Genomic DNA, 27228 nt, shown 5'->3' with positions numbered 1-27228 from the left:
TTTTTTTGCTCCAGGTGAAGCCTCCAGAGGGGCACCATTGAGGCTCCCACTGTGTGTGTGTGTACACAAATGTGCATGGGAGATGCCAAACTAGTTCTTTGACCAGGATGAAATAAAGCCTAGCTTTGGGTTTGAAGCAGTTTAAGGCCTATTTTCAGACACATTTCAGCCTGAGACCCACATTCACTCAGGAGCAACCTTCTAGACTAGCAGTGGGCATGGCCAGAGGTAAAAGTGAGTGGAACAATGGATGTGAATCTCTTTTTTTGCACAATAGGCTACATTCCATCCCCTCAATTTAGATCCATCAATTTAGAAAGATTAGTCTCACGTTTTGTGATACCTATGTCCAATGCATGCTACAGTGATTGGGTAGTTATCCCTCTTGACTGGTGAGATCAGAAGGCACACACATCTACAGACCTTACTTAGAATTGCAGGATTTGCCTTTTCATTGGATTTAAAACAAAACAAACGTCCACGCAAGCATGCACACACCAGAGTCCTCTTTCAATCATAAAATCTTCAAACCGTAACGTTTGATTTCTACACACCTGCCCAAATACCTCTCAGTTTCCCATGCAGTAAAAGCACTCGAGAAGGTGCAGAGGAGGGAGATATTTTTTTAAAAAAATATTCATTCATTCTATACTGCCCTTCATCCTAGCATCACAGGGCAGTTTACAATATAAAAACACAAAAAATGCATAACCTAGTAACATACATGATCCTAGTTTTTGGCTCATGCTCCTAGGTAGTTTGTTCTATTTGTTTGTAAGTGAGCATGGTGTTGAGCTGTTACACCAATCACTTATTTTATACTCTTGTTCAGGAAGTGCATTATTTAAAGAATTGGAATTCAAATTCATGGTTAAAATGTCTCTTTCCCTTTGGAGGTTTAAAAAGTGGTTTCAGTCACGTTGCTATAACTTCATCTGGCCATGCATTGCATTCTATGGGAATTAAGCAATGTTTACATTGACTACACACTCAGACTGTGTACTAGGACTTTAGCTCCATGACCACCTTTTTTTGCAAATTTAACTGTCAGCTGCATGATCCATCAATTTAGAAAGATTAGTCTCGCATTGCGTGATACCTATGTCCAATGCATGTGTTTTGCTACAGTAATTGGGTGTGAGGTGCGCTCTGTTTGCAAACATGCACGATGCATATCCCTGTTGACTGGTGAGATCAGAAGGCACACACATCTACAGACCTTACTTAGAATTGCAGGGTTTGCCTTTTCATTGGATTTAAAACAAAACAAACGTCCACGCAAGCATGCGCACACCAGAGTCCTCTTTCAATCATAAAATCTTCAAACCGTAACGTTGCTTTTTCGTGCCACATATCCTTATTGAGAGGAAAAAAGATTGCACCCTTAATTCAAAGGGAATGTTGCCCTGTGAGCCAGAACTCAATGAAATGTAAGGGGGAGAAATTGTGGAAAAGGGCAAGCAAAGAAAATCAAATTGCAGTGTGTGAAGCGATTTAAGGAGGGACCTGGGGAATACATAATCTCCAAACTGCCAAGTTAGAGCACGTATAAAATATACAAACAAGGCTGATATTTTTCCCAGTTGATCTCATTATGAGGTATGCTTGGGATAGATAAATTCTGTTAGAATGCATTAGGGCTGGATTTTCAAGGAAACAAGTCAGATGCAATATGATTCCATCTTGTTTTGATACATAGGTCCTTTTTTTTTTTTGTAAGAGTCAAAGAAATGCATTTATAAAGCCAAATGGTTTTGTTTGCTTCGAGCTTTAAAAATGAAGGCAGCTCACTGACTTTTACCACATTCTGGCAAGAACAGGCATTTATAATTTTGGCACCTTCTGTACATCAGCTGAGCATAGTCTGCCACTTAAAGCTTGCCTGCTCAAAATCTTCTGACTCAACTGTGGGTGCAGTTCTAATGACTTCACCTGCACAATAGGCTTTCACCTAATTTCCTAGATATTTTAGACTGGGCACTCGTAATGACAAGGTGTGTGTATTTAAATCTAAATGTTAGAAAAGCATAGGGGCTGCCAGGGCCATCTTACCCATAGGCACTAGGGGTGCGGGGCACCTGGGCGCCGGGCTCTCAGAGGCACTAGGCCAAGAGTCGGGGGCCCGAGAGTTGAGTTTGGGGAAGAGTCCACCCTTCGGTCGGAGTGCCATGGCGGGCTCTTCTGCTGCAGACAGCTCTGCACCGTGAGTTTGGGGGCAACCGAGCCAGCGAGACGCTGAGGCAGCTGGCTGGCTTCGCCCTCCTGCGTGCCTGGGACTGTGCAACCTGGGGGGGGGGCACCGGGCAGATCTTTGCACCCCACATAAGCTTAAGACAGCCCTGGGGGCTGCATTACCCCACAAAAAGGAAAAGTAGACAGGGGGATAATTCCATAATACTGGAATATGGGGTCATCCAATGGAGCTAAAGAGTGAGGGGTTTGGAGGAAGCAAAAGTAAGTGTTTCTTTACACAGTGCATAGTTCAACTATCGAATTTGCTACCACAATCTGCGTTGGTGGTCCCCAGCTCGGATGGCTTTAAAAGGAGGGTAAGGCTATTAATTAAACAGCATTTTCATGCGCTCTGGCTTCCATTACAGTGTTCCGTTGCGCCAGAAGCGGTTTAGTCCTGCCTTGCCTCTCGAGCCAGAAAGCTCCCTCGGCCTGAAGCAAGATGAGCGCTGCACCTCATAGTCGCCTTTGACTGGACTTAATCATCCAGGGGTCTTTTACCCAGTGGTGTTTTCCCCCCTAAAAAAATGTTTAGGGGTACTCTCACCATTTTATAGTTCAAACCAGGGAAAATAAATACAAGATTCACAAAATATTTAGGGGTATGCGTGTGCCTGCGTCTCCCCAGAAAAAGCACTGCTTTTACCTTTACCTTTTATGAGTCACAGTGGCTATGTTACCCCCAATATCAGAGGCAGTATGGCTCTAAATACCAGGTGCCCTTCAGGAGATCTTGCTGGTTGGTCACTATGGGAGCTGATCAGGAACATTGGAAGCTGCTTATATGGAGTCAGACTGCTGCTCCACCTAGCTCAGTATTGTTTAGACCAGGCATGGGGAACCTTTGGCCCGTCAGATATTGTCGGACTCCCAACTCCCATCAGCCCCAGACACCATGGCCAGTGGGCAAGGTTGATGGGAGTTGTAGTCAGGGGCAACCTGTTCTGTTTCATCACCTGAGGCAAAACAGGAATTGCTGCCTCCTGCCCCCCGCCACCACTCCTGCCCTATTCTGCCGCCATGTTCCTGCTCTCGCTAAACTCAATGGGAGCCAGAATGCTCCTCTAAGTATTACTACTTGGCTTCTCCCCTAGGTGGTAGGAAGCCTGATCAGCAACATGGCTCACAGGAATGCCCCAGTTCTCGGCCAACTTGGTGTGCGCTGGGGCTCTTCTCCAAGCATTGCCACTCAGCTTCTCCCCCGGGGGCAGGGAAGACGGGCGGCAACACAGTGTGCTGGAACGCCGCCTCCTCACCAGCAGTGGAAGTAGTTGGCCAGGTGGAGCACCGCCTCTTGCACTTCTGCTACCTGAGGCGGCTGCTTCACCTCACCTTATGGGTGGACTGGTTCTGGCTGTAATACAGCAATATCTGGAGGGCCACAGGTTCTTCTTCCCTGGTTTGAACTCACTGGCAGTAGCTCTCCGTCAGGGAGGGGCCTCTCCCAGCCCTACCTGGAGAGGCCAGGGACTGAGTTTGGGGCCTTCTGAGTGCAAAGCAAATGCTGTACCGTTCCTTGTATTCTACCTGGCATAGATAAGATTCAGCAGGGCTCTTCCAGGGGTCAGCAACTTAAGGCCCATGGGTCACAAGCGGCCCGTGGGGGTCATTTAACCAGCCCACGAGCTGCCCCCAAACCAAGCCGCCCATTTGGCGAGTCCCCGCGCAGCGTCTGCGCAGACACTGGATATCACTGGCATGCACGCTCACGCGTGCACATGATCTAGCCCACAGAGGGATCTCCACTGGAGTGAACCAGCCCAGGCAAGGTAAACCTTGCCGACCCCTGGTTTAGTCCCATTTGTGACTCTTGAGAAATGTTATGACTATATACACGAGTCAGCCCCTGCTAGCATGAGCAGTGATCTGAGATGTCAGGAGCTGTCAACTTCCAAACTGGATTACTGCATTGTGCTCTGGGTGGGGCTGCCCTTGGAAAAGACTCAGACACTTAATTGGTCCAAAGTGCAGCAGCCAGATTACTGGCTGGAGTTCCATTTTGATCTCATGAAACAGCTACTCTAGTTTCCATTTGTTTCTGGGCCCAATTCAGGATGCTTGCAGTAGTCTTCAAAGCCCCAAAACCCAGATACCTGAGAGAGCACCTCCTTCCCTACAGAGCCAGATTGGCAGAGTTCCTCTTGGTAGTCTCTTCTACCTTCAGAAGCTTGTGTAGGAGGGGCCCCAAGAGAGGGCCTTCTCTGCAGCAGCCCCTAAGTTGTGGAAATCACTCCCTACAGAGGTACCTCTAGCACCTTCATTATGCAGCTTCTAGGTGAAAATGCACCTCTTTGCCTTGGTTTCTGGCTTGAGGTGTATTTTTTTCAGACCCAGCTTATTTCTGTAACTATTTTTATTTTTTATTTTTTTACTTTTAAATACTGTGTTGTCTTGTGTAATGTTGAGTTTTAATGCTGCAACCCACCCTGGGATCTTAGGGTGAAGTGCAGGTAATAAATTAAATGATAATTAGTATGATGATAATAATCCAACAACGTTTGCCCCTACAACAATAGTTGGGAGAAAAATGCAGCACCTGGAAGAATCCGGTACACATTTTGTACTCGTCTCCTTTGTAAACTTTGCGGAACAAAGATTTTGCATATGCATTATCTCATCTGGGCAGGCACACAGTTTCCCTCACCTGCTTCTTTTCTCTCTCCTTTCTGCTGCAAAACAAAAAGGAATCTTCCTGAAGTTTTAATTGTGATACTTTTTTAAAAAAATTGTATGCTAAGAATCAAACTTTATAAAGTGCTTAAAAAAACAAGCAAAAACAGATGGATGTGGCTTTAAGAGAGAGATGGAGGGGGGTCAGGGAGGGAGAAATTGGGGTGGGGGAAGAAATCCCACAGCCTGTTGTAGCAGCTGTAGCTTCAGATCGTGTAGAAAATGAAGGCAGATGATTCAATTTGGCCTGTGCCCCAAGTACATTTCCAAATGCTTCTGTGTGTGCGCAAGATAATGAACAAATATATTGAGATGGCACAAGATCAGTTTGAGTTTGCCGCTGTGCAAGCTGCAGAGCTCCCAGTTGGAGTGAACTAGCTTTGGTAGGTTAATGGGGGTGAGGGTCGCTGAGCCCAGCACCTTTCAGAACAACTTAAGAAAAGAATTTGTCTCCTTTTGCCCCAGGGCTCCCAGTAGCACTCGAAAGGGAGCTTTTGATAAATTGAAGTGTATTTATTAATAATGAGCAAAAAGGGTTGGGGTGGGGGAATGCTTGCAATTTGAAAATAGATGCAACCCTAAATAAAAATAATCTTTCTGATGACCTGGGACCTGGGAGGAGACTCTTGCTTTAACTGGAGAGTCGAGCTGTTTGGATGAAATGGAAGTCAGGTGGTGGTGGAGGCAGAGATACTCATACGTAGTGCTAAGGAAGGGGGACTGGGTTTTCGGGGTGAAAACACTTTTCCATTTCCTGTCCTTTCCTGTCCTTCCCAATCCACTCCAAATAAATAAATAAAATAAAATAAAAAATTACTGTTCAGGGAAGAACAAAGAGCCATGGCAGGAAAGGAAAAGGAAAGCTAGAACATAACGAGCAGAAGTTATGGCTGGAATGAGTTATGATGTTTAATCACGGGACATGATATCCAGTGGCATGTGGCTCATGATTCTTGGCTGACACGGTGGCTTGGGATTACTCACAAGTACCTAGAGCCTGTGAGCAGGTTGGAACGGTTCAAGCTTTGCTGGTTTCTCCCTCTGGTTCACATAGGATTTCCTGAATCAGAGATAATAGCAGATGATATTCATTTTATTAACCAGGAAAAATTCAGTCTAGCTACATCTGCTTATATTCACCTGCACGTGAATTCCTGGGCAATCTTTAGCCCTGCAGTTGTCGGTCTCCAGTTTCCATCAGCCTCCAATGATCAGCCGTGATGGGAGTTGTGCTCCAGCAACATCTGGGGACATGGGTTCCCATCCCTGTAAAAAAAGCATTACATCAGTAGTTGTAGTCTAAAACATTTGGAGGGCACTAGGTTCACAAAGGCTGCATTAAAGCTTTATTTCTCTGGTTGTTTTCTATTGGCTTTGTATGGCGCTTTTGTCCACTGTTTGTTGCATGCATCTTCTTCAGTTTCTAAATCTCAATTCACTTTCCACCACCGTCTCAAATTTTGCTGTGGACAAAATTGAACCTCTATAGTGGTTTTATACAAATATGATATTAGTCCTTTTGGCATTATATTTTTTTCCACTATCCCCCCCCCTTCTATCCTAGTTCTTTGTTTAAAAGGACCTTAATTGTTTTTGAACATTTCCCAATTGAATTTGCATCTCATTAATAAAGGGGTTGTCCATCTTTGTGAAAATGTTTCAGGTAGTACAATGGGTTTTCCTTCCACATATTTATATTATAGGCTCTATATTTATTCTTGAAAACCAGGAGGAACTGAAATGGAATAGCAGGTGAGGGGCCTAGGACCAGAACCTATGCCCATTTGGTTCAAATCTTGAAAGACACCATGTTGGTGTTAAGAACATAACTGCCCTCCTGGATCCATCATACTCTTGCATCCTATTCTCACTGTGGTCAACCCAGTGCCTGTGCACAGGTCCTTCTTTTGGACTTTCCATAACAGCAGTCCTTGTGATTTCCAGCAACTGGCACTCAGAGGCATACTGCCTCTGATGGTGGAGGCAGAACACAGAGTTAGTAGACACTGATGGCCTCATTCTCCATGAATTTGTTTAATACTATATTGAAGCCTTCCAAGTTGGTAAAAAGGTAAAGGGACCCCTCACCATTAGGTCCAGTCATGACCGACTCTGGGGTTGCGGCGCTCATCTCGCTTTATTGGCCGAGGGAGCCGGTGTACAGCTTCCAGGTCATGTGGCCAGCATGACTAAGCTGCTTCTGTCGAACCAGAGCAGCACGTGGAAATGCCGTTTACCTTCCTGCCGGAGTGGTACCTATTTATCTACTTGCACTTCGACATGCTTTTGAACTGCTAGGTTGGCAGGAGCAGGGACCGAGCAACGGGAGCTCACCCCGTCACAGAGATTCGAATGCCAACCTACTGATCGGCAAGTTCTAGGCTCTGTGGTTTAACCCGCAGTTGGTAGCCATCACTAAATATTGTGGCAGTGGATGTAAAGAAATGTTATGTAAAAACATTAGGAGGGAGCTGAACCTGGGAGAATCTGCATGCAAAACAGGTTCTGCCATGGAGCCACTGGCAGAGGAAGATGGGGGCAGGGGGAGCGCATCGCACCCAGCAGCGCAATCACGGTGGGGTGCCAACGCGGCTGCTGCCCCCCCCCCCGCACTGGGTGCCAAGCCGTCGGAGGCGGTGTGCCACACCCCCAGGATGTGCGCTACGCCCCTGTGGGCGCCGTGCCATGCCCCCGGGATACGCACCACGCCCCCCGGACGTGCACCAGCCACGCCCACGCCTGCTCTCTGCCGCCCTGCCCGGTGCCGGAGCATGAAGCTCTGCCACTGCATGGAGCTACAGCCCTTTCCCTAATAAGAAGCTGCCTTCTACTGAGTCAGACAAGTGGTCCATCCAGCTATGTATTTTCTACACTGACAGGCAGCAGCTCTCCAGGGTTTCAGGCAGGGTTCTCTCACAGCCCTACTTGGATATGTCAGAGATTGGACCTGGGACCTTCTCCAAATGACAGGGAGATCTGTCAAATTTCAAGTGAGCAAGGATCAGCTTTGAAGAAACAAACTTCATTTACAACACCCAGCTGTGCCAAGGGGTACCCCCGAAACCAGCACATCCCATTTAGCAGAACAAGTTGTCCTCCTAGTTCAGTCCTGCGTGTGTCTCATTAAGATAATTACCAATGAATTAAAGCAGGTTGGCTCAGTGCACTGGCGGCGGGGGTGTGGGCTCCCCTGCTGGCAGGCAGCAGGTGTAAATGAACAAGATCTGTCGAAAAGGCTGATGACCCTCTTAATTCACGGCAGCAAACAGGGGACATAGGTACTGAAGCAAGTTTTCATAATTGATATTTACTCTGAAAGGTTAATGGCAGCAGTGATGCTTCTAATTTGCTTGCCCACGCAAGACCTTGTTAGGTCAGATTCTCTCCATTTACTTCTGTGTGCGAATTGGAAGTGCACAGTTGTTTTTCATATGCAAACTTTGGAAAGAGGAGAGACAGCAAAGAGATGACTGCCCTGCTCCAAAGCACCTTCTCATGTCATCTGATTGAAATAAAACCATAAATGCAGCTGATGAGTTAATGAAGATGGAGGAGAATTTCAACAGGTCCACATTTTTAAAGTCAACTGACCTATAATTTCCCATTCCCAAACATAGAGGTAAATCATAATGCAGTTATCGATTGGATGGAGCACCTCTTCAGATTTTTGTGGCGATGGGTTTGCTTGTTTTTTAATGCATGCTTCACAAGGAGAATACATATACAGTGGTACCTCGGGTTAAGTACTTAATTCGTTCCGGAGGTCCGTTCTTAACCTGAAACTGTTCTTAACCTGAGGCACCACTTTAGCTAATGGGGCCTCCTGCTGCTGCCACACCGCCAGAGCACAATTTCTGTTCTCATCCTGAAGCAAAGTTCTTAATCCGTGGTACTATTTCTGGGTTAGCGGAGTCTGTAACCTGAAGCATATGTAACCTGAAGCGTATGTAACCCGAGGTACCACTGTATAAATGAATATTTTAGGGAGGATGCGTAGAAAAAATATCCAGAAATATGTAAGGAGGGTCATGGGAAATAGAAAATGCTTCTTTTGGAGGAAAGTGCATACAAAATTGTGTATACAGTACTGGGGGAAATGCATATGATTTAAATGCACATTTTGTATGACTTATGATTGAATGCATGCAAAACTGTCACGGAACAGGGTAATCAATCCATCCTGTTAGTTAGTTAGTTAGTTAGTTAGTTAGTTAGTTAGTTAGTGTGAGTGTGAGTGTGTGTGTGTGTGCATGTGCATGCATGCGTGTGTAAATATGTATATAGATACAGTGGTGCCTCGCAAGACGAAATTAATTTGTTCTGCAAGTTTTTTCGTCTTGCGAGTTTTTCGTCTTGCGAAGCACGGTTTCCCATAGGAATGCATTAAAAATCAATTAATGCGTTCCTATGGAAACCGCCTTCAGACCAGGTCCGGGACAGTCTGTCCCCCGACCTCTTCTGAAGGCTGAGGGGGGGGGGACAAGGGCTTTTCTTCCCACCCCCAGCATTTTAAAAAACCCCGGGACAGCATTTTAAAATGCTGGCGGGCGGCAGCGAAGGCTTCGCTGCCGCCCGCCAGCATTTAAAAATCGCCCCGGGACAGCGGAGGACTTCTCCGCTGTCCCGGGGCGATTTAAAAGCCCCCGGGAAGGCAGGCAGGGGGGACAAAGACTTTTGCCCCCCGCCAGCCTTCAGAAGAGGTCCTGGACCTCTTCTGAAGGCTGGCGGGGGGCGGAAGTCTTTGCTCCCCTCCGCCTGCCTTCAAAAGCCGTCCGCTCTTAAAAGCCCCCGGGAAGGCAGGCAGGGGGGACAAAGACTTTTGTCCAGGACCTCTTCTGAAGGCGGGCGGGGGGCAAAGGTCTTTGCTCCCCCGTGCCTGCCTTCCTGGGAGAGCGGAAAGTCTTTGCTCCCCCCCTTCAAAAGCAGTCCGGGACAGAGGAGAAAACGCTGCGTTTCTCCGCTCTCCCGGGAAGGCAGGCAGGGGGGAGCAAGGACTTTTGCCCCCCGCCAGGACTTTTTGTCCTGGACCTCTTCTGAATGCGGGCGGGCGGCGAAAGTCTTTGCTCCCCCCGCCTGCCTTCAAAAGCCGTCCAGGATAGCGGGAAGCGCTTCCCTGCTATCCCGGACTGCTTTTAAAATGCTGGCGGTGGGGAGCAAAGCCTTTCGGCCCCCGCCGGCCTTCCTGGACCTCTTCTGAAGGCCGGAGGGGGGGGAGGCTTTGCTCCCCACCGCCAGCATTTAAAAGAGGTCCCCGGAGATTTCCCTATGGGCTTTCTTCTTGCGAAGCAAGCCCATAGGGAAATTCGTCTTGCAAAGTGCCTCAAAAAACGGAAAACCCTTTCGTCTTGCGGGTTTTTCGTCTTGCGAGGCGTTTGTCTTGCGGGGCACCACTGTATGTATGTGGAGGGAAGGAGAGAGAGAGAGGGAGGGAGAGAGAGAGAGAGAGGGAGAGAGAGAGAGATTAATTAGGGATAGATGGATGAGCCTATTTCTGTCCCATGCCAGTTTTACATGCATAACTTTCTTCCTCTCTTCTGTGGATGTATATACAAAGGAAGCTGCCATAAACCAAGACAGAGAATGAGTCCATATGATGCTGTTGAGAAGGAAATGTGATATGGAGGCTTCTCAGTTGCAAACGACTTTGCACTTAGCCATGCTTACTGATAGCTTTGAAGTAATTACAGTGGTTCCATCTTTGCAGAGGAGCTGGTGTGTGGGCGTGTGCATGTGTGGAGCTTGCAGTTTGTGCTCTGGAATCCCATTAATACCTTCAAAGTGTGTAGGCTCTGCGCATGGGATGGGCAGGGCTGAGGTCACAAGCTGAACACATGACCTGCATGCATACATTTTGAATCTGTGTCTTGAAGCTTGCTTTCTTATATGTCATATAATGCAGCATTACTTAGCCTGACAGCAGTTCTCTAGGATTTGAGACAGGGTTGCCTGAGATGGAACCAGGGACCTTCTGCATACAAAGCATATGCTCTACCCCAGTTTTCCTATTTCAGTTCACACCATGGTGATGAACTTAGTAGGTAGCCTTAGGCAAGCCACTGTATTTCAGGCATAGTTCAGTGATGGGGTCCCAGCTTTGCATACTGAAAAACCCAGGTTTGACCCCCAGCTTCTCCAGGTAGGTCTGGGAAAGACACCCTGCCTGAGACCTTAGAGAGCTGCTGCCAGTTAGTGTAGACACAACTGAGCCCAGTGGGACTAATGATCTAATTTGGTATAAGGCATCTTCCTTTTAATATTCTAACTCCCACCACAGCATTTCAGTGCTGAAAATAGCTGTCACTTTTGTAGTGTTGCTGTTCTTCCAAGGATTACTATGTGAGACCTTCCACATAAATGAAGATTGAGCTTCTCTTTCAGTACCCTGCACTCACTTATTCTGCAACAGCCTGTCCTTCTACTGATTTAAAAGTTGGCAGTGTGTCTGCATCTGCATGTGTCTCTGTGTGTTCCTTCAGTTAAAAATAGGCCAGGAATAGCATAATTGCCCTACAACCTGTTATCAGCAGTTGAGTACGAGCCTCCCCAGTGTGCAAAGTGTCAGGCTGTGTATGACATGCTATCTTAATGTTCACGCACATGCAGGCGCATTAGAGCCAAAAATGCATCCACACCCACCCATCCACCCCACTCTCAAATATTTAAATACTGGTGGGGGTGGAGCTGAGTTCTGGAGGATGGCAACTCTAGCAATTCACACTAAGAAGGAGTCTCCAAAATGCAAAGACAGCAATACACCAGGGACTAGAAAATTGGAGAAAGTGCTTAGCTCTGTGGTAGAGGATGCTGTTTGCCTGCAAAGGTCCTGGGTTCATTCTCTGGCCTCTCTCATTACAAGGATCTTAGTTAGCAGGGCATGCAAGACTGACTGCTTGAAATGCCAGACAAATAGACTGGTTTGGTATAAGTATAAGGCCATAGCATCCTGTGTGACAAACAGGGTTTGAATATATGAAAAATGAGGTACTGCTGTTTTAAGTATTGTCTAATCTCAAATGAGATGTTAGGGTGGTTAGGCTAGCATTACAATCCGTGGGATAGGAGACTTGATAAAGCAGCAGAGAGCTTTGTTAAATGAGTCTCCTCCACAAACTTACATGCAGTTGCAAAGCTCTGTAATGCCGTGGTCATCAGCATGATGCCTGTGAGCGTAAGTGTTCCCACCAGTGCCTCCTATGACTCCCACAAAAGGTCTCAGCACATACCCCTCAGAAATCCAGTGTTTGCTAGTGCTCCTGTTGAGGTCCTTGTCTCACTGTGGAGCCAGGAGATGTGTAGGGCCATCAGTATGATTGCGCCTGAGTATCGTCACTGATGCTGTGCTGTACGCAAACCTCCATGGTACTCCAGAGACCTGTGCATGATAAAGAAGGAAGGTCGATGGCAGGAGCACAGTTGGTGCAAATTCCAGTCTGAGTTTGACCCAGCACATTCTTGCACCTATTGATGGTGGTGTGGAAAGCTTACTTTTCTGCTACCATTGCATCCTCTAGTAGCCATCCAGCAATATTATTCTGTATGGCGAGTGAGCTTTCTTTATCTAGCCAGCAGAGCAATGCTATTCCATCCTTGAAGACATGCTGTAGTAATTCTGCCCACACAGATCTGGGCAGAATTAGATGCCACAGAGTGAGTCTGGAGAAGGTATCCAGAGCATCATTGGGTCTGGCTGTACTGTATCGGTTTCCATTGTTATGGTGTGAGGATGTGAATACATTTCTTAGAGGGGTTCACACTTGACCCCTTGGTCCTGCCCATCTTGACTTACTAGATTTAGACAAAGGAACTTGACTGAGCGGGTCATTCCAGGTGTGTGTTGGCTAAGGTGTTATCTTCCTGGAAGGAGACAGAGATGTGTCCCTCATTTAGGGTCCTGGGCGCAGAAGTCCTAAACTACTATCTCCCAGTGGGAAAGGGGTTATCTAGACCTATTTCAATCTGGCTTCAGGCCTGGTCATGGCACCAAAAGTGTCTTGGTCACCCTGGTTGATCACTTTCATCAGGTGAAAGATGGAGGAGTGATCCTCTGCTCATTCTTCCTCACCTCTCTGTAGATTTTGATACTGCTGCCCATGGTATGCTCCTGGAGGGAGTCTGTGAGGTGGGAACGAAGGATACACAATTGTTTTATGGTGGTTTGGCTTCTAATGGTTGCTTCTCCAGAATAGCAATGGGGATATTACTTGGAGCCATAGGAACTACCCTGTAGCATTCCACAGGAATGCCATTTAACACATGCTATTTAACACCAATATGAAGCTGTTGTGAGATATCTTCAGGAGATTTGGAGTGAGGTGTCACCAACATGCAAATAGTATGTAACACTCTCTGTAACATCTGAATTAGGAGAGGTGGTTCAGGTGCTAGATGGGTGCCTGTAGGTGATGATGGGCTGGATTTGGCCAAAAAATTCAAACTGAATCTAGACAAGATGGAGGTGTTATATGATCTGAATTATCATGTCCAGTAATTGAGGAGACAGCTTGCTCTAGATAGAGGACTGTGTCTCTTTGGAAGCAGCAGGTGCCTAGATTGGGGTTACTCTTGGATCCCGTACTGCTACTGAAGGCTTGGACAACATCTGCGTCCAAGACTGCCTGTTTCCAACTCTCGCTACTTTGCCAGCTGTTGATGCTTTTTGGATTGAGATGACTTGGCCACTGGATTCCATCCTCGCATAACCTCCAGATTAGATTGTTGCAGTGGACTATGCTTTGGAAACTGGTTCAGCTAAAGTATCTCTGAAAGATGGCCATCCTACCTCTGTTTTGAAACCTCCAATGAAGCTGTGATTCGTGCACTGCAGGGGGTTTGAATAGATGACCCTTGCCATCCCTTCCAACTCTGCAGTTCTGTGATTCTGTTAAGAATCCCAAACACAAATATAAATGCAAAAGACCAAACATATTTTGACCAAAAAATCTTGTTCAGTTTTCATTAATGTATGAATGTCAAAAAGCATGTGTGCGTACACATTCATACACCAATGACAACTGAAAAAAACTGTTTAGTCTTTTACTCTTAAGTTTTATTTATGAATACATTTGTGTTACAAACCTACATTATTTTACCAGTATCGTTTTATTTTTCTGATCCCAATTTATTTGTTGTGATTGTGTATGTTGGGAGACACTTCTTTCGTTTACTCTCCAAAGGGCCCTACAGCATATTAAAAATGAATGTAAGTAAATTACAATACCGTACTGACACAATCCTACAAAAGCACATGCAAGTCATTAAAAATATATAGAATATAATATGTTTGCCCGGAGAGACATTTCGCCACAGGTCCCTTTCAGGCAATCAACTGCCCCCATTTTTCTTCTACAATGGTTTAGAACAAAGATTAAAAAAATCTGTGGCCTTGAGGGCAATATGTGTCCCGTGGCCTAATTTCATGCGGCCCTAGGCCTAACTGGGTACAGGTGATAAGGCGGAGAGAAGTGTGGGGCAGCCAGGAAGAGGGAAAATGTGCTCTTTAGGCTTCTGGCACTGGTCCTGCCCTTTCCCCCCTTCCTTTAAGTTTTAGTTCCTCCTACCATTGGTTCTAGCTCCTCCCACCATTGGCTCCAGCCACACCCACTGCTGGCTTTCAGCCCCCAAGAAATTACCCCAAAGAGCATGGGTAGGCAAACTAAGGCCCGGGGGCTAGATCCGGCCCAATCACCTTCTAAATCCAGCCCATGGATGGTCCGGGATTCAGTGTGTTTTTACATGAGTAGAATGTGTCCTTTTATTTAAAATGCATCTCTGGGTTATTTGTGGGGCCTGCCTGGTGTTTTTACATGAGTAGAATGTGTGCTTTTATTTAAAATGCATCTCTGGGTTATTTGTGGGGCATAGGAATTCGTTCATTTATTTTTTTACAAAATGTAGTCCGGCCCCCCACAAGGTCTGAGGGACAGTGGACTGGCTTCCTGCTGAAAAAGTTTGCTGACCCCTGCCAAAGAGCATGTAAGCCATTGAGAGAGAAAAAGTACCCTGCCACTGCTTTAAGAACACGGTGGGGCTGTGCCTTGCGCCCCAGATGAGCTTGAGCGCTGACTGGTGGTGAATGAACTGAGAGGGATTTACTAAAATACCTGTTTCAATGGGATGATGTTTTTTGATCACTGCAGATGAAAGTCCCCATGAAGCGAAGTGGCAGGAACAGCGAGGACGATAGCATCCGGGAGGCCACCAGCTCCCAGCTCAGCAGCTCCAGGGACTGCCTCAGCGATGTGAGTACCACTGAGAAACGGGCGGCGCTGTGTTGTGGCAATTTCATAAATCTCGCTGAACAAACGTTGGCATCCAGAGGTCACTGTGTAATAACTTTCTCTCCCCCCGCCCCCATGTCATGATTGAGTGTTATGGCATAAGTGGCTGAGCTCCCTTGCAAACACTATAATCATAGCGCAAATAGTATGATAAGTGAAAGATCAGAGGCAGGGAAAACAAAACGGAATTGTGCTTCCTGGGAGCAAAAGATGGCTCAAGATTATTACTTTGAGGGGGGAAATTGTGGGGGGGGGGGCTGGGGTGTACGTGAAATTGTTTATGTGCTTTTTTGTACTTAAAAAAACAACCAACTGTTGTTCCAATTATTCTGGGCTGTATGGGTGAGCTCACCTCTTTTGATGCCTCCTGTTCTGAATTGGGGGCTGGGGTAGATTGTGATTAGTGGGGTAGGGTTAGGGGGTGAATGGAAACGTTGCTTTTGAATGAAATGTTATGATAAACTCAATGCAAAACGACGTCTAAGTGTATAAACACACAAATGGGCTCTTTATTTTATTTTTACTTTTTTTAAACCACCAAGAAATCAATGGAAGTGCTGGGATAATTTTATGTGAAGGCTTTTTTGTGTTAGCAATTAGCATTTTGCCTTCATTAAAACATGATTTTTTGCTAATTAGGACCTTCCCCCGTTAGGAGAGATTTAAATGACGAACAATAATCAAACACTGGCACGAGTCATGTCTGAAATATTAAATTTAACATTTCAATGGTGAGCCACGGTTACATCCCAGAGAGAGTGGGGTTTTCATGTTCCGTTCTATTAATGTGAAATATGCTTCATAACTAAAACCTGTCACAGGAAAAAGCAGCTCACACCAGCCAAATTCAATTGGACAGTTAATTTAGCTTCAAAATTGAAAACACTACCTCTGCTTCAGGATGCAAAAAAGGAAGGGGGAGGAAGCCTTTGATAAGCATAATGTATTTGCTATTAAGGCTTTCAGAGCTCATTCTCCTGAAGGAGGAGAAGAGGAAGGGAGAGAGGAGGGGGCAAAATGGCTCCCACAAATGTGTTTAAAAGCTGAAAGTATTTATTAAAAATGTCAGCAGAAAAGTGCTTTTGGCAGATTAAAGCGGGATTCAGCTTGACAGCTCTGACAGCAAAATGTGATGGTGTTGGTGTTGTAGGGTGTGCGTGTGGAATTCACTCTACATGTTTTGAGCAGGAATGGGGTGCTATAAACATCCTGTGTAGTGTGGGAAGAAATAATAGGGGTGTTGTGGGGAAATCCCATCCCTGTACCTCTGATCTGATTCCAGGGAAAATAAAATGTGTGAATCGGAAAGGAAAGTGAGCAGGGGGAAGGGGGAGGTGGATTTGGCATCTTTGTGGTAAATGATTTTGTTTATCCAGCATTGGTTTGGGTTTGGGTTGTTGTTGATGCAGTTGTGTCCCCACCCTTAAAACAACCATTGTTTCCTCTTCACCCACACTATGCATGTAGCAGCTACTGAATGGCTTCTCTCCCTCCCTCTTCCTCTGTCTCTCTCACCCACACCAAAAGGTGTACTTATTCCAACACCCTGTTTACTCTAGGAGGCCCACAGACAATAGCCCTATTCTGTTCCTCAGCAGTTGGTACTCGGGCATGTGCGAGATACAAATTTTAGAGGAAGTACGGTGACCAGACCACACGGAACAAACTGAACAAAGAGCCAGGGTGGTGTAGTGGCTGGAGTGTCAGACTAGGACTGGAAGACCAGGACTTTAAATCCCCAGTTGGCCACAAAGCTCATGGGGTGACCTTGGACCAGTCATGCCTAACCTACCTCACAGGTTTTTAGTGGGGATTAAATGGGGGGGGGGAGAACCATGCATTCCACCCTGAGCTCCTTAGGGGAGAAAGGTGGGATAGAAATGCAATAAATAAATGAATAAACTATTGCATGCATTTGGAGTGAAAAGGCTCACCAGAAATCTGTGTTTTCAACTACCTCAGGGCCTGGTCTGTAGAGGTCCTGGCCTGGGCTTGGTAGGGCTCCAGACTCTGGTGAACTGGAACACAGACTGGATTCCCCTTAATGTTCTGGCATGCTGCCTCTGATCTTGGATGTGCAGATGTTGATGATGATGATGATGATGATGATAATAATAATAATAATAATAATAATAATAATAATAATTTTATTATTTATACCCCACTCATCTGGCTGGGTTTCCCCAGCCACTCTGGGTAGCTTCCAACAAAAGATTAAAAATACATTAAAACATCAGTTATTAAAAACTTCCTAAACAGGGCTGCCTTCAGATGTCTTCTAACCATCAGATAGTTGTTTTATTTCTTTGACATCTGATGGGAGGGTGTGCTTAATCCTATGTTAAAGCTACCTAAATGCACTCCCCCTCTCCACAAGTTGTTCTGTATGCACATACATGTGTGTATGTATGTGTACACACACACACACAGAGAGAGAGAGAGAGAGAGAGAGAGAGAGAGAGAGAGAGAGAGTTAGCAGATTTGCAAAGCTAAGCAGGGTCCAGTATGGTTCCAGATTGGACCGTGTCTGCATTGCAGGGGTTTGGACTGAGTGACCCTTGGGGTCCCTTCCAACCCCACAATTCTATGAGGTAGGGTGAATCAGCTGCCTCAGGTGGCAGAAGCGCAGGAGGCAGGGGCCCCCCTGCCCCACTGCTTCTGCCACCGCTGGAACACGCCCCTCTTGACAAGTTCAGCAAGAAGGGGCATTCCAGTGGCAGCAGAAGTGGTGAATCATGGCAGCAGAGCCATTTGGCTGTCCCTCTGTCTACTCATATACATATGCTTGTGAGCAGGTGTGCCATCTGCTGTAGGGGGGGGGCCGAGGGCCCCCCAAATTTTCAAGGAGGGGGCTGAACCCCCTCAAAATTCCCTGGTGGCTGTGCATGCATGTTGCAGGACATGCTCACATCACACACATAATTTCCCTGCTAACATACTGGCACTGTACTGCACAACATCCATAGAAAAGGCAGATTTTCGCTGTCTGCTTCTCTCTGTGTGTCTGTTTCTCTCTAACAAACACACACACACACTCCTGGGAATACCAATTTTACATTTTTAAGTAGGCTAGTCACCTTTGGTGTGCTCACCCTTCAAGGATTTTTTAAAATGTTGCCTTTTTTCTTGATTCAGGCCACGAATGCCTATTGATTTATCTTGTTTTATGTTACAGGATTTACATACCACTTAATCACCAAAACATTGACGTGTCTGATGTAAAACAATATAAAACACACATTAAAAAGTACAGTATCAAGAAAAACCAGATGTTCAAAACAAGTTGGCCTAGAATAGGTAGAACGTGCCCTAAAATGTCCATTTCCGATCTCTTTCCTCCTTTTCAATAATTGGGTCCTCATTAATTTCTTTTAGCACCATCTCTTAGGAAAAGCCCTGCTGGATCAGGCGAGAGGCCCATCTAGTCCTGAGTCCTTTTCTCACAGTGGTCAACTAGCTGCTTCTGCAAGGCCTAAAGTAGGACCCGAGTGTAACAGCACTTACCCTACTTGTGATCCCGAGGATCTGTGGATAGGGACTATGGACAGTTTTCTCCCCATGAATCTGCCTAATCCTTTTTTGGAACCATCCAGTTTGGTGGCCATCACTCTATCTTGTGGTAGTGAGTTCCATGTACACTGTATGAATAAGTCCTTTCTTTTGTTTGCCCAGAAAGGAATGTGCCCCCCCCCCAGACTGGAAGAGGTGCCTTGCTCCTCAGTTAAAGAGTCTTGGGTAGCGGGGCTGAGAATGGTGTCTGCCTTAGACCATGGACAGTTGTTGCTAGTCAGAGTGGACCAAAGATGGGGAACTGTTGAGCTGCAACTCCTACCACCTCTGACCATTGTCCATCAGAGCATAAGAAGAGTCTGGTGGATCAAGCCAAAGGCTCATCCTGTTCTCGCAGTGACCAACCAGATTCTTAAAGGAAGCTTGCAAGCAAGTTCTGAGTTCAACAGCACTCTGTTTCCAGCAACTGGTATTCAGAAGCCAGAGCCGTAACTATGGGGAGAGGGGCACTAGCCAGGTTTTTTGCCCCGGGTGAAGCCTCCAGAAGCATTGCTGCCTCCAACAGGAGAGGTAGAACAGGATGAGCCTTTGGTCTGATTTAGCACTGCTCTTTCTTTTGCCCTTGTGTTCTTGTCAGCAACTTGCCACACCTATGCAAAAATCCCTTTTTAGTCCCTATGACACGTGGTTAAAATATTATCCAATGTAACTATTGGTAGAACCACCAGCTACTTTTACGAAAACGTAAAACAACAACAAAAAATCCTCTTCCTCACAGTTAGGCACATGGTATTAAGAGAGAATTAAAAGACAGAATATTCCTGTGCTTTATTTTGATTGAAATTAAATAGAGGGCGGTTTGGGGTAGTCCCGGGAGGGAAAGAGGGGTGTTCTGTTTTGCCTCCCACCCCTCCCTCCCTGCTCCTTGTTCCATAATTGTCCTAATCTTTCCTGATGTCCTGAACAGTGTAAAAAATCCACACAGAGCCGTACATAATGGCTTTTAAAAAAGGGTTTATCTTTTTCTTGACCCATCAGCTTAAGAACTGCCTGCGTTTTTTAATGGATTTTCTCCGTCACTAAATTGAATGGATCGTTCCTCATTATCATTTAAATAGGACCCTCATTCCCCACAAACACAGAACATTTGAATGTGGTGGTAGAGCTGCGTTAATTTGAAATGTATGGAAGATGGGGAAGGGGAGGGAAAGGAGGAGAAGGCAGCCGCTGAGTGTGGAATTGCTGGATGTAATTGTCATGGATTCTCAATTTTGTTGCCCCCAAGATGGGAAAATAGACTAATAATTGTCTCCCAGCCCTAGTAGAATAGTTGCCCTAGTTAGCTGAAGCTAACACTCTAATTGTCATGGGGGGCATCTAGATGAATGAGGATGTATGCAGGGCACAGCAAGGGCTAAATTGAGTGATATACTAAGGCAAAGAGCAAATTGGCAATTATGGACCCAGTCGAAAAGGTTGGCAGGTGTGCAGCGTTCTCATGAGCCCTGAGGGGGAAATTGGAAATATAAAATATCAACCATAAATACCAGCTGATTAGGAAATATGTTGCAAGAGGTGTTGGCCACTTTGGATGGATGGATGGAGACATAGATAAGAGTGCCGGGTGTTTATTTAACGTTTTAAAAATAATAAAAAAGTCAGAATTCACAGACTCCATTTTAGGCTCTTTTTCTTTCACTCATTCTAGCTCTCTTCCGTCAGGTTGGATGAAGTGACTTTTAAAAATGTTATTGGGGGTAAGGAGAAATCTACCTGGTGGCGAAGGAGTGGAAACCAGAAATTATAAGAAATCATCCTCCACTTTTATGGCTCAGGTTTAAATTCTTATTTAACAATGATGCCTTGATATAGGACCTCTTAGGTTACAGGGGGTTTAGGAGGTGGAGAAGATAGAAGGTGAAATAATTGGGAAAGTGTGAATGGCTGGCTGGCTGTTTGTCTGTGAAAAAGAGAGAGCGATAGTGTGAGGGGCTCTGGACCCCCACCCCATATCTCACTTTACACAGCTCCTTACAGAGCAACAATTCCCAGAGTTCCTTAGGAAGAGGCACTGATTGTTAAATAGAGAACTGCAGCTCTGTGAGGGCGTTAAAAAAAGGTCAACAATTATGGTGGTTTCCTAAAAGCTCAATTTTTCAAATATGGCAACCCTATGTGAGGGGAATAGGCACCCCTTATCATACTACAACTCCCAGAATTATTTAGGGGAAGTCATGACAGTTAAGGTGGCACAATAGTGCTTTAGGTGTATGGCATAGGTGTGGCCTGGGCTGGGTCTGAGCCTCAGAAGACTAGGCCTCACCCTACCTGAGCTTCTCCCTTCAGGGATCACTCACAATGCATTAGTAGTTTTCTTCTCCCTGACCAGCCCCTCCACCTCATCATGTTTTTTTGTCCTTCTTTTCTTTTCTTTTCTTTTCTTTTCTTTTTCATTTTTAAAAACCAGGAGTCATATACTTCCCAGCGCTTTCAATTTCCTTTCACTTTAGAGTGGCTGAGGAGAAAGGGTGTATGTTTTGCCAAGGATAGCAACATTGTGTGGCTTCTTTTGTTTGTTAATGCACATGAACTGAAGTAGAGAAATGACATTTCAGAGTTTCCTAAGTGTGAAGACACTAACAGGGGCTGCCCCATCTCTTGTGGTTTCCAAGGTCAGGCCCTGAACTCTGAGCGCGGCTAAGTTTTTGATGCATTCCTGACGCTTGACATGTCAGCCGATATTCCTCTGGAAACATGGGAGAGGGACTGTGTCTGCATGGCCATGGGGAAAAGAAAAGCCCTTCTGTGTAGGGGATCTCATCCTCCTAGCCGCCGATCCTCAATTTAAAGCAGATATGGTCTGGAGGGAAGACTTGCTGTGTATCTCCATTGCTTAGAAAGCTAAATTCCCAGAGCAGAGACATGACTTGGGCTGGGTAGGCTGACAGGAAGTTTGAACTCTGTCACATATCAATGCAACAAGATCTTTAAAATGCATAAGCTACCTGCCACCCCTGGAGGGGGAAAAACATGGAATGAATTTTCCTAAATGGAATTTTGCAAAGGTAAGACTATGAAAAAAACCTCTTCTCCATGGAGCTTGTAGCTTAAAGTTGGATGACGGAAGAGAAGAGTAACGAGGAAGAAGTTTAAAATGTATGATGTCCCCTCAACTGTATTATTTCTGGCAGGGATAGCCAACATGGTGCCATTTAGCTGTTATAGATTATGGCTCCCATCTGCTCAGCCAGTATGGCCAGTGGTCACAGATGATGGGAGTTGTAGTCCACAGCATCTGGAAGGCACTGCATTGACCACCCTTCTTAGGTGCTTTGTCCACATTTGGTGGAAAGGTAGGATACCTTTATATATTATATTATATATAATATAAAAGTAAAATAAGGGCCACTTCATTTATTTATGTTCCTAGGCATATACGTAGCAGGTGGGATGTGGTTTGTCATGTAGGGACACTCCTCCGGGATTAGAGCAAATTGGCCATATTGCAAGTGAATTTTAGGAGGGTGCTTCAGATATAAACAGCCAGTTGTCAAGACTGGGGCAACTTTGTTGGATGCAACTCTCTGCTTCCCACACAAGGTACTTGATTGAAAGCTGTGTCAACATTTTATTTGGGTATATTTCTTGATACCTAAGCACAGACTTGAATTTAGTGGAGCTTGCCTTTGCACACTAAATCACATTCCCTTTTGTTTTGCTTTTTTGCTTTCTCCCAGACACATGGTGCAAAAATACCTACATTGCATCTTATTATAAATGAAATAACTTGCCATAGCTGCTTGTAAAACATCAGCTTTGAAACCCCTGCAGTTCAGCTCTGCCTTTACTAGCAAGTTCTTTTCTCTCTCCCCCCCCCCGCCCCTCCAAATTACAAGCAGAGAAAGTTGTAGGTTGTGGATTCCCCCCCCCCCCTTTAAGAAATTGAGGGGAGATCTTGTGGGTTTTTGGTTTTTTTAAAAAAAGGCCAAAATTACAGACTGAAGGGATGTCTCAAGAGCCTTGGTAATTGGATAATGAAGCCTTTTAACTCTTAAGGCCTCAGTGGGTCAAATTCAGCCCTGGTTGGTAAAATTACCAAAAGGCATCTAATGGCTTGTCTACATGAAAAGAACTGTTGGTTCCTTTATGGCGAGGTGTCTGCAGTTATGAAGGCGCCAGCACATTACACTTAATGGTAATTGGTACCTTCTCTACAGGAGGGAGGCCAGGAACCCTTTTGGTTAAAGAGGCTGAAGGAACATTTTGCACCTTAACTGCTGATTCTCTGCATCCTGGCAGATTGCAAGTCACTCCTAGATTTTGGGTTTTATAGGCACTGGGCTGAATGAGTGACATGGTTCCTTTCCAGACCAGGGAGAGGAAAATATGCATTAGACAGAATATTATTCACCCAGGTTGTTTGGTTCCTCTCTAGACTTGCTATGAGAGTGGTGTGGGGCCTGATCGTGAGAAAATGATTCCCGCACTGCTTTGGTAATGAATGCATGAATTGCATGGGTAAATCTAAAGAATGAATCAGGTTCCCCTCCCCTAGTCTGTGGCCCCATCTGCACCATATACATTAAAAATACTATTATGCCACTTTAAACAGTAATGGCTTCCCCCAAAGAATTATGGGAACTTTAATTTGTTATGAGTGCTGATAGTTGTTAGGAGATCAGCCCCCCCCCCCCGCATTCCCCTCACAGAGCTACAATTCCCAGAATGGTTTAACATCAGTTATTCTTCTCAGGGAACTCTGGGAATTGTAGCTCTGTCAGGGGAATAGGGATGCTTTGAGGGAAGCCATGACTGTTTAAAGTGATATGATAGTGCTTTAAATGTATCATACTGTTGGGGCCTGTGTCACTTTCTCATGTGGTCACCAGAGGTCTGCTCTGTCCTGTATGCAACATTGATCTGCAGATCATTTATTTTTTTAAAAAAAAACCTTTAAAATACATAGGTTGTAGCTAACTAAATCAGAGTAGCTCCATTGAAATCGATTATTTCGAAGTAAGTTGGATGCAATCCCGTGTTTAAATGAATACTTTGTTGCAAATTGTGCTTTTTTAAAAAAAATGACCTATGCACTGTGTTGGAATATTTGGGGAACTTTAGTCCAGGAATTGTGGATCAGGTCAGTTTGTTCTGGAATACACACAGACTGAATTCCTCAAGCATCCCTTGGTAGTACTAATGGAAATAATTTTCCAGATCGTTTCTACCCAGCACATTCTTTTTCCTTTTGGATTGGCTTCAGTGCGGACTGTGCTTTTTCTTTTTTAAAAAAGAACTTTATGTAAAGCAAGCACACGTTTGTTTCAAAACTCGTCAACGGCACTTGATGTGCAAGAAGCAGCATGTATGGGCTTTTCTGGAAGGAATGTTTGCTCTCAGTCAGTCCAACTGCTGGAAAAGGTTTTAAAGAGCTGGATCCACAAGAGTTCACCAGTTTTACTAGCTTTACACAGGCAATAACAAATCCAGTTCTAAAGGAAAGCATCCAGTGTTGAGTTCCAGGAAATGTTAATCTTAAACAGGGAAAATATATTCATCTTCATGTGGAACTTTTACCTCTGAAAACTCCAAAGAAAAGTTGCATGTGTTGCAAAGTATTGTGCCAATTCTACCTTTTAAAGGACTCTGCAGGCTGTGTTTAAAATCCCAGCAGGGAATTAGGAATGAAACAGCTGGATTTTGTCCTCCTCCGCTCCCCTCTTTTACTTAAACCTTGTAATTTCAGTCTTATGTGTATTTGCTCAGAAGTAATTTCAACTGGTTTAAGAACCACAATAGCCAATGACCCATCTAGTTCAGCATCTGGCTCTTACAGGGGCCAATGGGAAGTCCCGTCCCGTTCCCACGCTAGAGCCTGAAAATCAGAGCCATAATTGCCAGTACAGTTAACAAACTACAGTTCCCAGATTCTTTGGGGGAAGCTAAGAGTCGGACACGACTAAACAACAACAACAATGTGCTTTAAATGTATGATGTGGATTAGGGATGGGCAATAACTGTTTTTCAATATCGCAATATATTACCAGCTAAACATCGCATTGTATCAATATATCACAGTATTCCTTTGTCCTCTCCCACAAAAGATAGTGACAGGCACCAACTTGGATCTTTTTAAAAGATAGTCCATGTAGAATAAATCTGTGCTTATTAATATGTCTTTATGAGTGTTAACTCTGAATGCCACTTCCTGGAAGCCGCAGTGGGGAGAGTGCTTTTTTTCTGAGGTCCTTCTTTCAGGCTTCCCAGAGGCATCTGATTGACCACTGCTGGGCTTTGATGGGTCGTTGGCAGCAGGCTCTTCTTATGTTCTAGGGGTGTCTCATACATATTCAATGTACATTTCAGTTTTGAGTGGCAGTCTAAAGAAGATTTAAGAACTTGGTTCAGCTTGCTGCCAACTTCATCTCCTTTTCTTAACCCCATCGACTAGTTGACTCCATCTGGTCATTCTTCTTCGCTGCATGACAGAAAAACCATGTCCATTTCGACAACATGAGTGAATATGACAAAATCAATAAAAACATTTTGGAACACTGCCATGTTGTAAAGTAGGTTTGGAAGGGAGGTGATGGGAATCTTGCGTTTTGACTAGACTTGTAAATAGCTGCATAATGGAACCTGTATTGGATATGTGTTAGCCTTGAGTGTTTGCTTTAATATCTTTTAAACAGGTCCAACCAGCAATAAACCAGGCTGACATGCTATTTCCTTTTACTCGCTCTCTGTCCTGTTAACCATTGATAGTTTTCAACTGAAGTGGCTGAAGTAAAGCGGAAATATTGCAAGGAACAAAGCTTTAAAAGGGTTACAAATTCTGAATATTCAAAACTGTCAGCTTGGAAGACAAACCAAACCAGGTGTTGAACTCTTGTCTAGGCTGTAGCACTTGGGACTGCAAGGGGGTGTGTGACATCAAATATTCTACGTAAAATGGGAGGTTTCTAGCTTCACTTTCTCTTTGGCATGCTAGTTTATATGTTAAAGATTTCCCTCTTTCCCCAATGTGGCAGCATTCAACTATGCAATTATTACACTTTAAAGTGGACCAGCCCAGACAATAGTAATCTCCGGGGATTTTCTTTTTCCTCCTGGCGTAGGAGCAGAGTACTCTCAGTATGAGCTTCAATAGCCCCACAATTGTGCCAATGTTATTCCAGCTCTTTAGCTGGGTTCCTAAATCTGGATGCTGGACTTGAAAATAGTTTCCTTGGTTCTGTGGTTTATTCAAAAGGTGGTTGTTCCTCACCTGGGTAACAAACAAGGTGGTGTAGAGGTGAATTCTTACCACAACCCCCCTCCCCTTTTCTTCTTAAAAAGGTGACGTTAGCTTAATATTAAATTTCATAGAACTGTAGAGTTGGAAGGCACCCTGATGATCATCTAGTCCAAACCCCTGCAAAGGGATTGGACCCGCATCCTTGGCATCATCAGCACCACACTCTAACCAACTGAGCTATTCAGGCATGTTGCTTTCTACTGAAAAGCCCTAAAGCAATTTGCAAATAAAAGAAAATATAATACAGTCAAACCTCGGTTCTTGAACGGCTCCATTTTCAAACCTTTCGGCTCCCGAATGCCGAAAACCTGGAAGTAAATGCTCCGGTTTTCGAACGTTTTTCGGAACCCAAACTTCCGACGCAGCTTCCACTTGAGTGCAAGAAGCTCTTGCAACCAATTGGAAGCCGTGGCTCAGTTGTCAAACGTTTCGGAAGTTGAACGGTATTTCAGAATGGATTACGTTCAACAACCGAGATTTGACTGTAATGAGTTAACAGTAGAATATAATATTGTTCGTATTGCATAAATGCCAAGAAAAATAAATGATTGTGTCCAGTGTTTGTCCTACTCAGAGTTTTTTGTTGTTGACATCTGTCTGTCTCAAAAGGATTGTGCCTCCCGGGGCTAAGTCAAACTGCTGGAGAATTACAGTGTCCACTGTGACTACAGAGACCAGTAACTTGTAACTGCTGCTTCCCACATTGTTTTAGCTGTGTTACTAGCTCCAGAATGACCTCTCTGGGGCACAAGCCTGGGCAATGTGCATGGAGGACCTGGGCTGGCCATATGACAAGACCCCCCCTCTCAGCCTCGCTGATGTAGTCCAAAGGAAAGTAGAACAATGCATTTGACACCATCTTGGCTGCCGGAGCTGCTGGAAAGAGACATACAAGAAGCCATCCAACTGTCTTAGGGACTCCATTCGAGATCTGTGTAGAGTTTACTCCTACGCCTTTTCTTCTCCTGAAGATGTCCCACAAGGCAGTCCTAACTAACTTAGGTCTATGAATTTTAGCAGGTCTAGTGAGTAGGCCTTAATTGGATACAACCCATAAAAGGGGTTGGTGCCTGATGGGTAGGATCACCTTTAGCACAAGTTGTACAAGGATTGTAGTAACTGAAAACATGGAAAGGGTTACTATAGGGATTGGGCCTGAACTATAGAAGCGAGTAGGAGGTCCCAAATTAGATCCATAGTCTATAGAATGCCCCCAATTCAGTCTCTGGTTTCACAAATGGG

General features: G+C 45.1%; 1 protein-coding gene across 10 annotated transcripts in view; it reads left to right on the top strand.

Moving 5' to 3' along the window:
• FBRSL1 (fibrosin like 1) overlaps positions 1-27228 on the top strand; it is a 793883-nt gene that overhangs the window by 338968 nt on the left and 427687 nt on the right. For all 10 annotated transcript variants that reach the window (XM_083716907.1, XM_083716910.1, XM_083716914.1 and 7 more), the window contains one exon: positions 15039-15140. In XM_083716907.1, the coding sequence (XP_083573033.1) occupies positions 15039-15140 (102 nt within the window). The remainder of the gene's footprint in view (positions 1-15038; positions 15141-27228) is intronic.

Source organism: Podarcis gaigeae, assembly GCF_964106915.1.
Source record: "Podarcis gaigeae genome assembly, chromosome: 16".
Taxonomy (NCBI): domain Eukaryota; kingdom Metazoa; phylum Chordata; class Lepidosauria; order Squamata; family Lacertidae; genus Podarcis; species Podarcis gaigeae.
The sequence above is the reverse complement of the archived record's forward strand: the minus strand, read 5'-3'. Positions and strand labels throughout refer to the sequence as shown.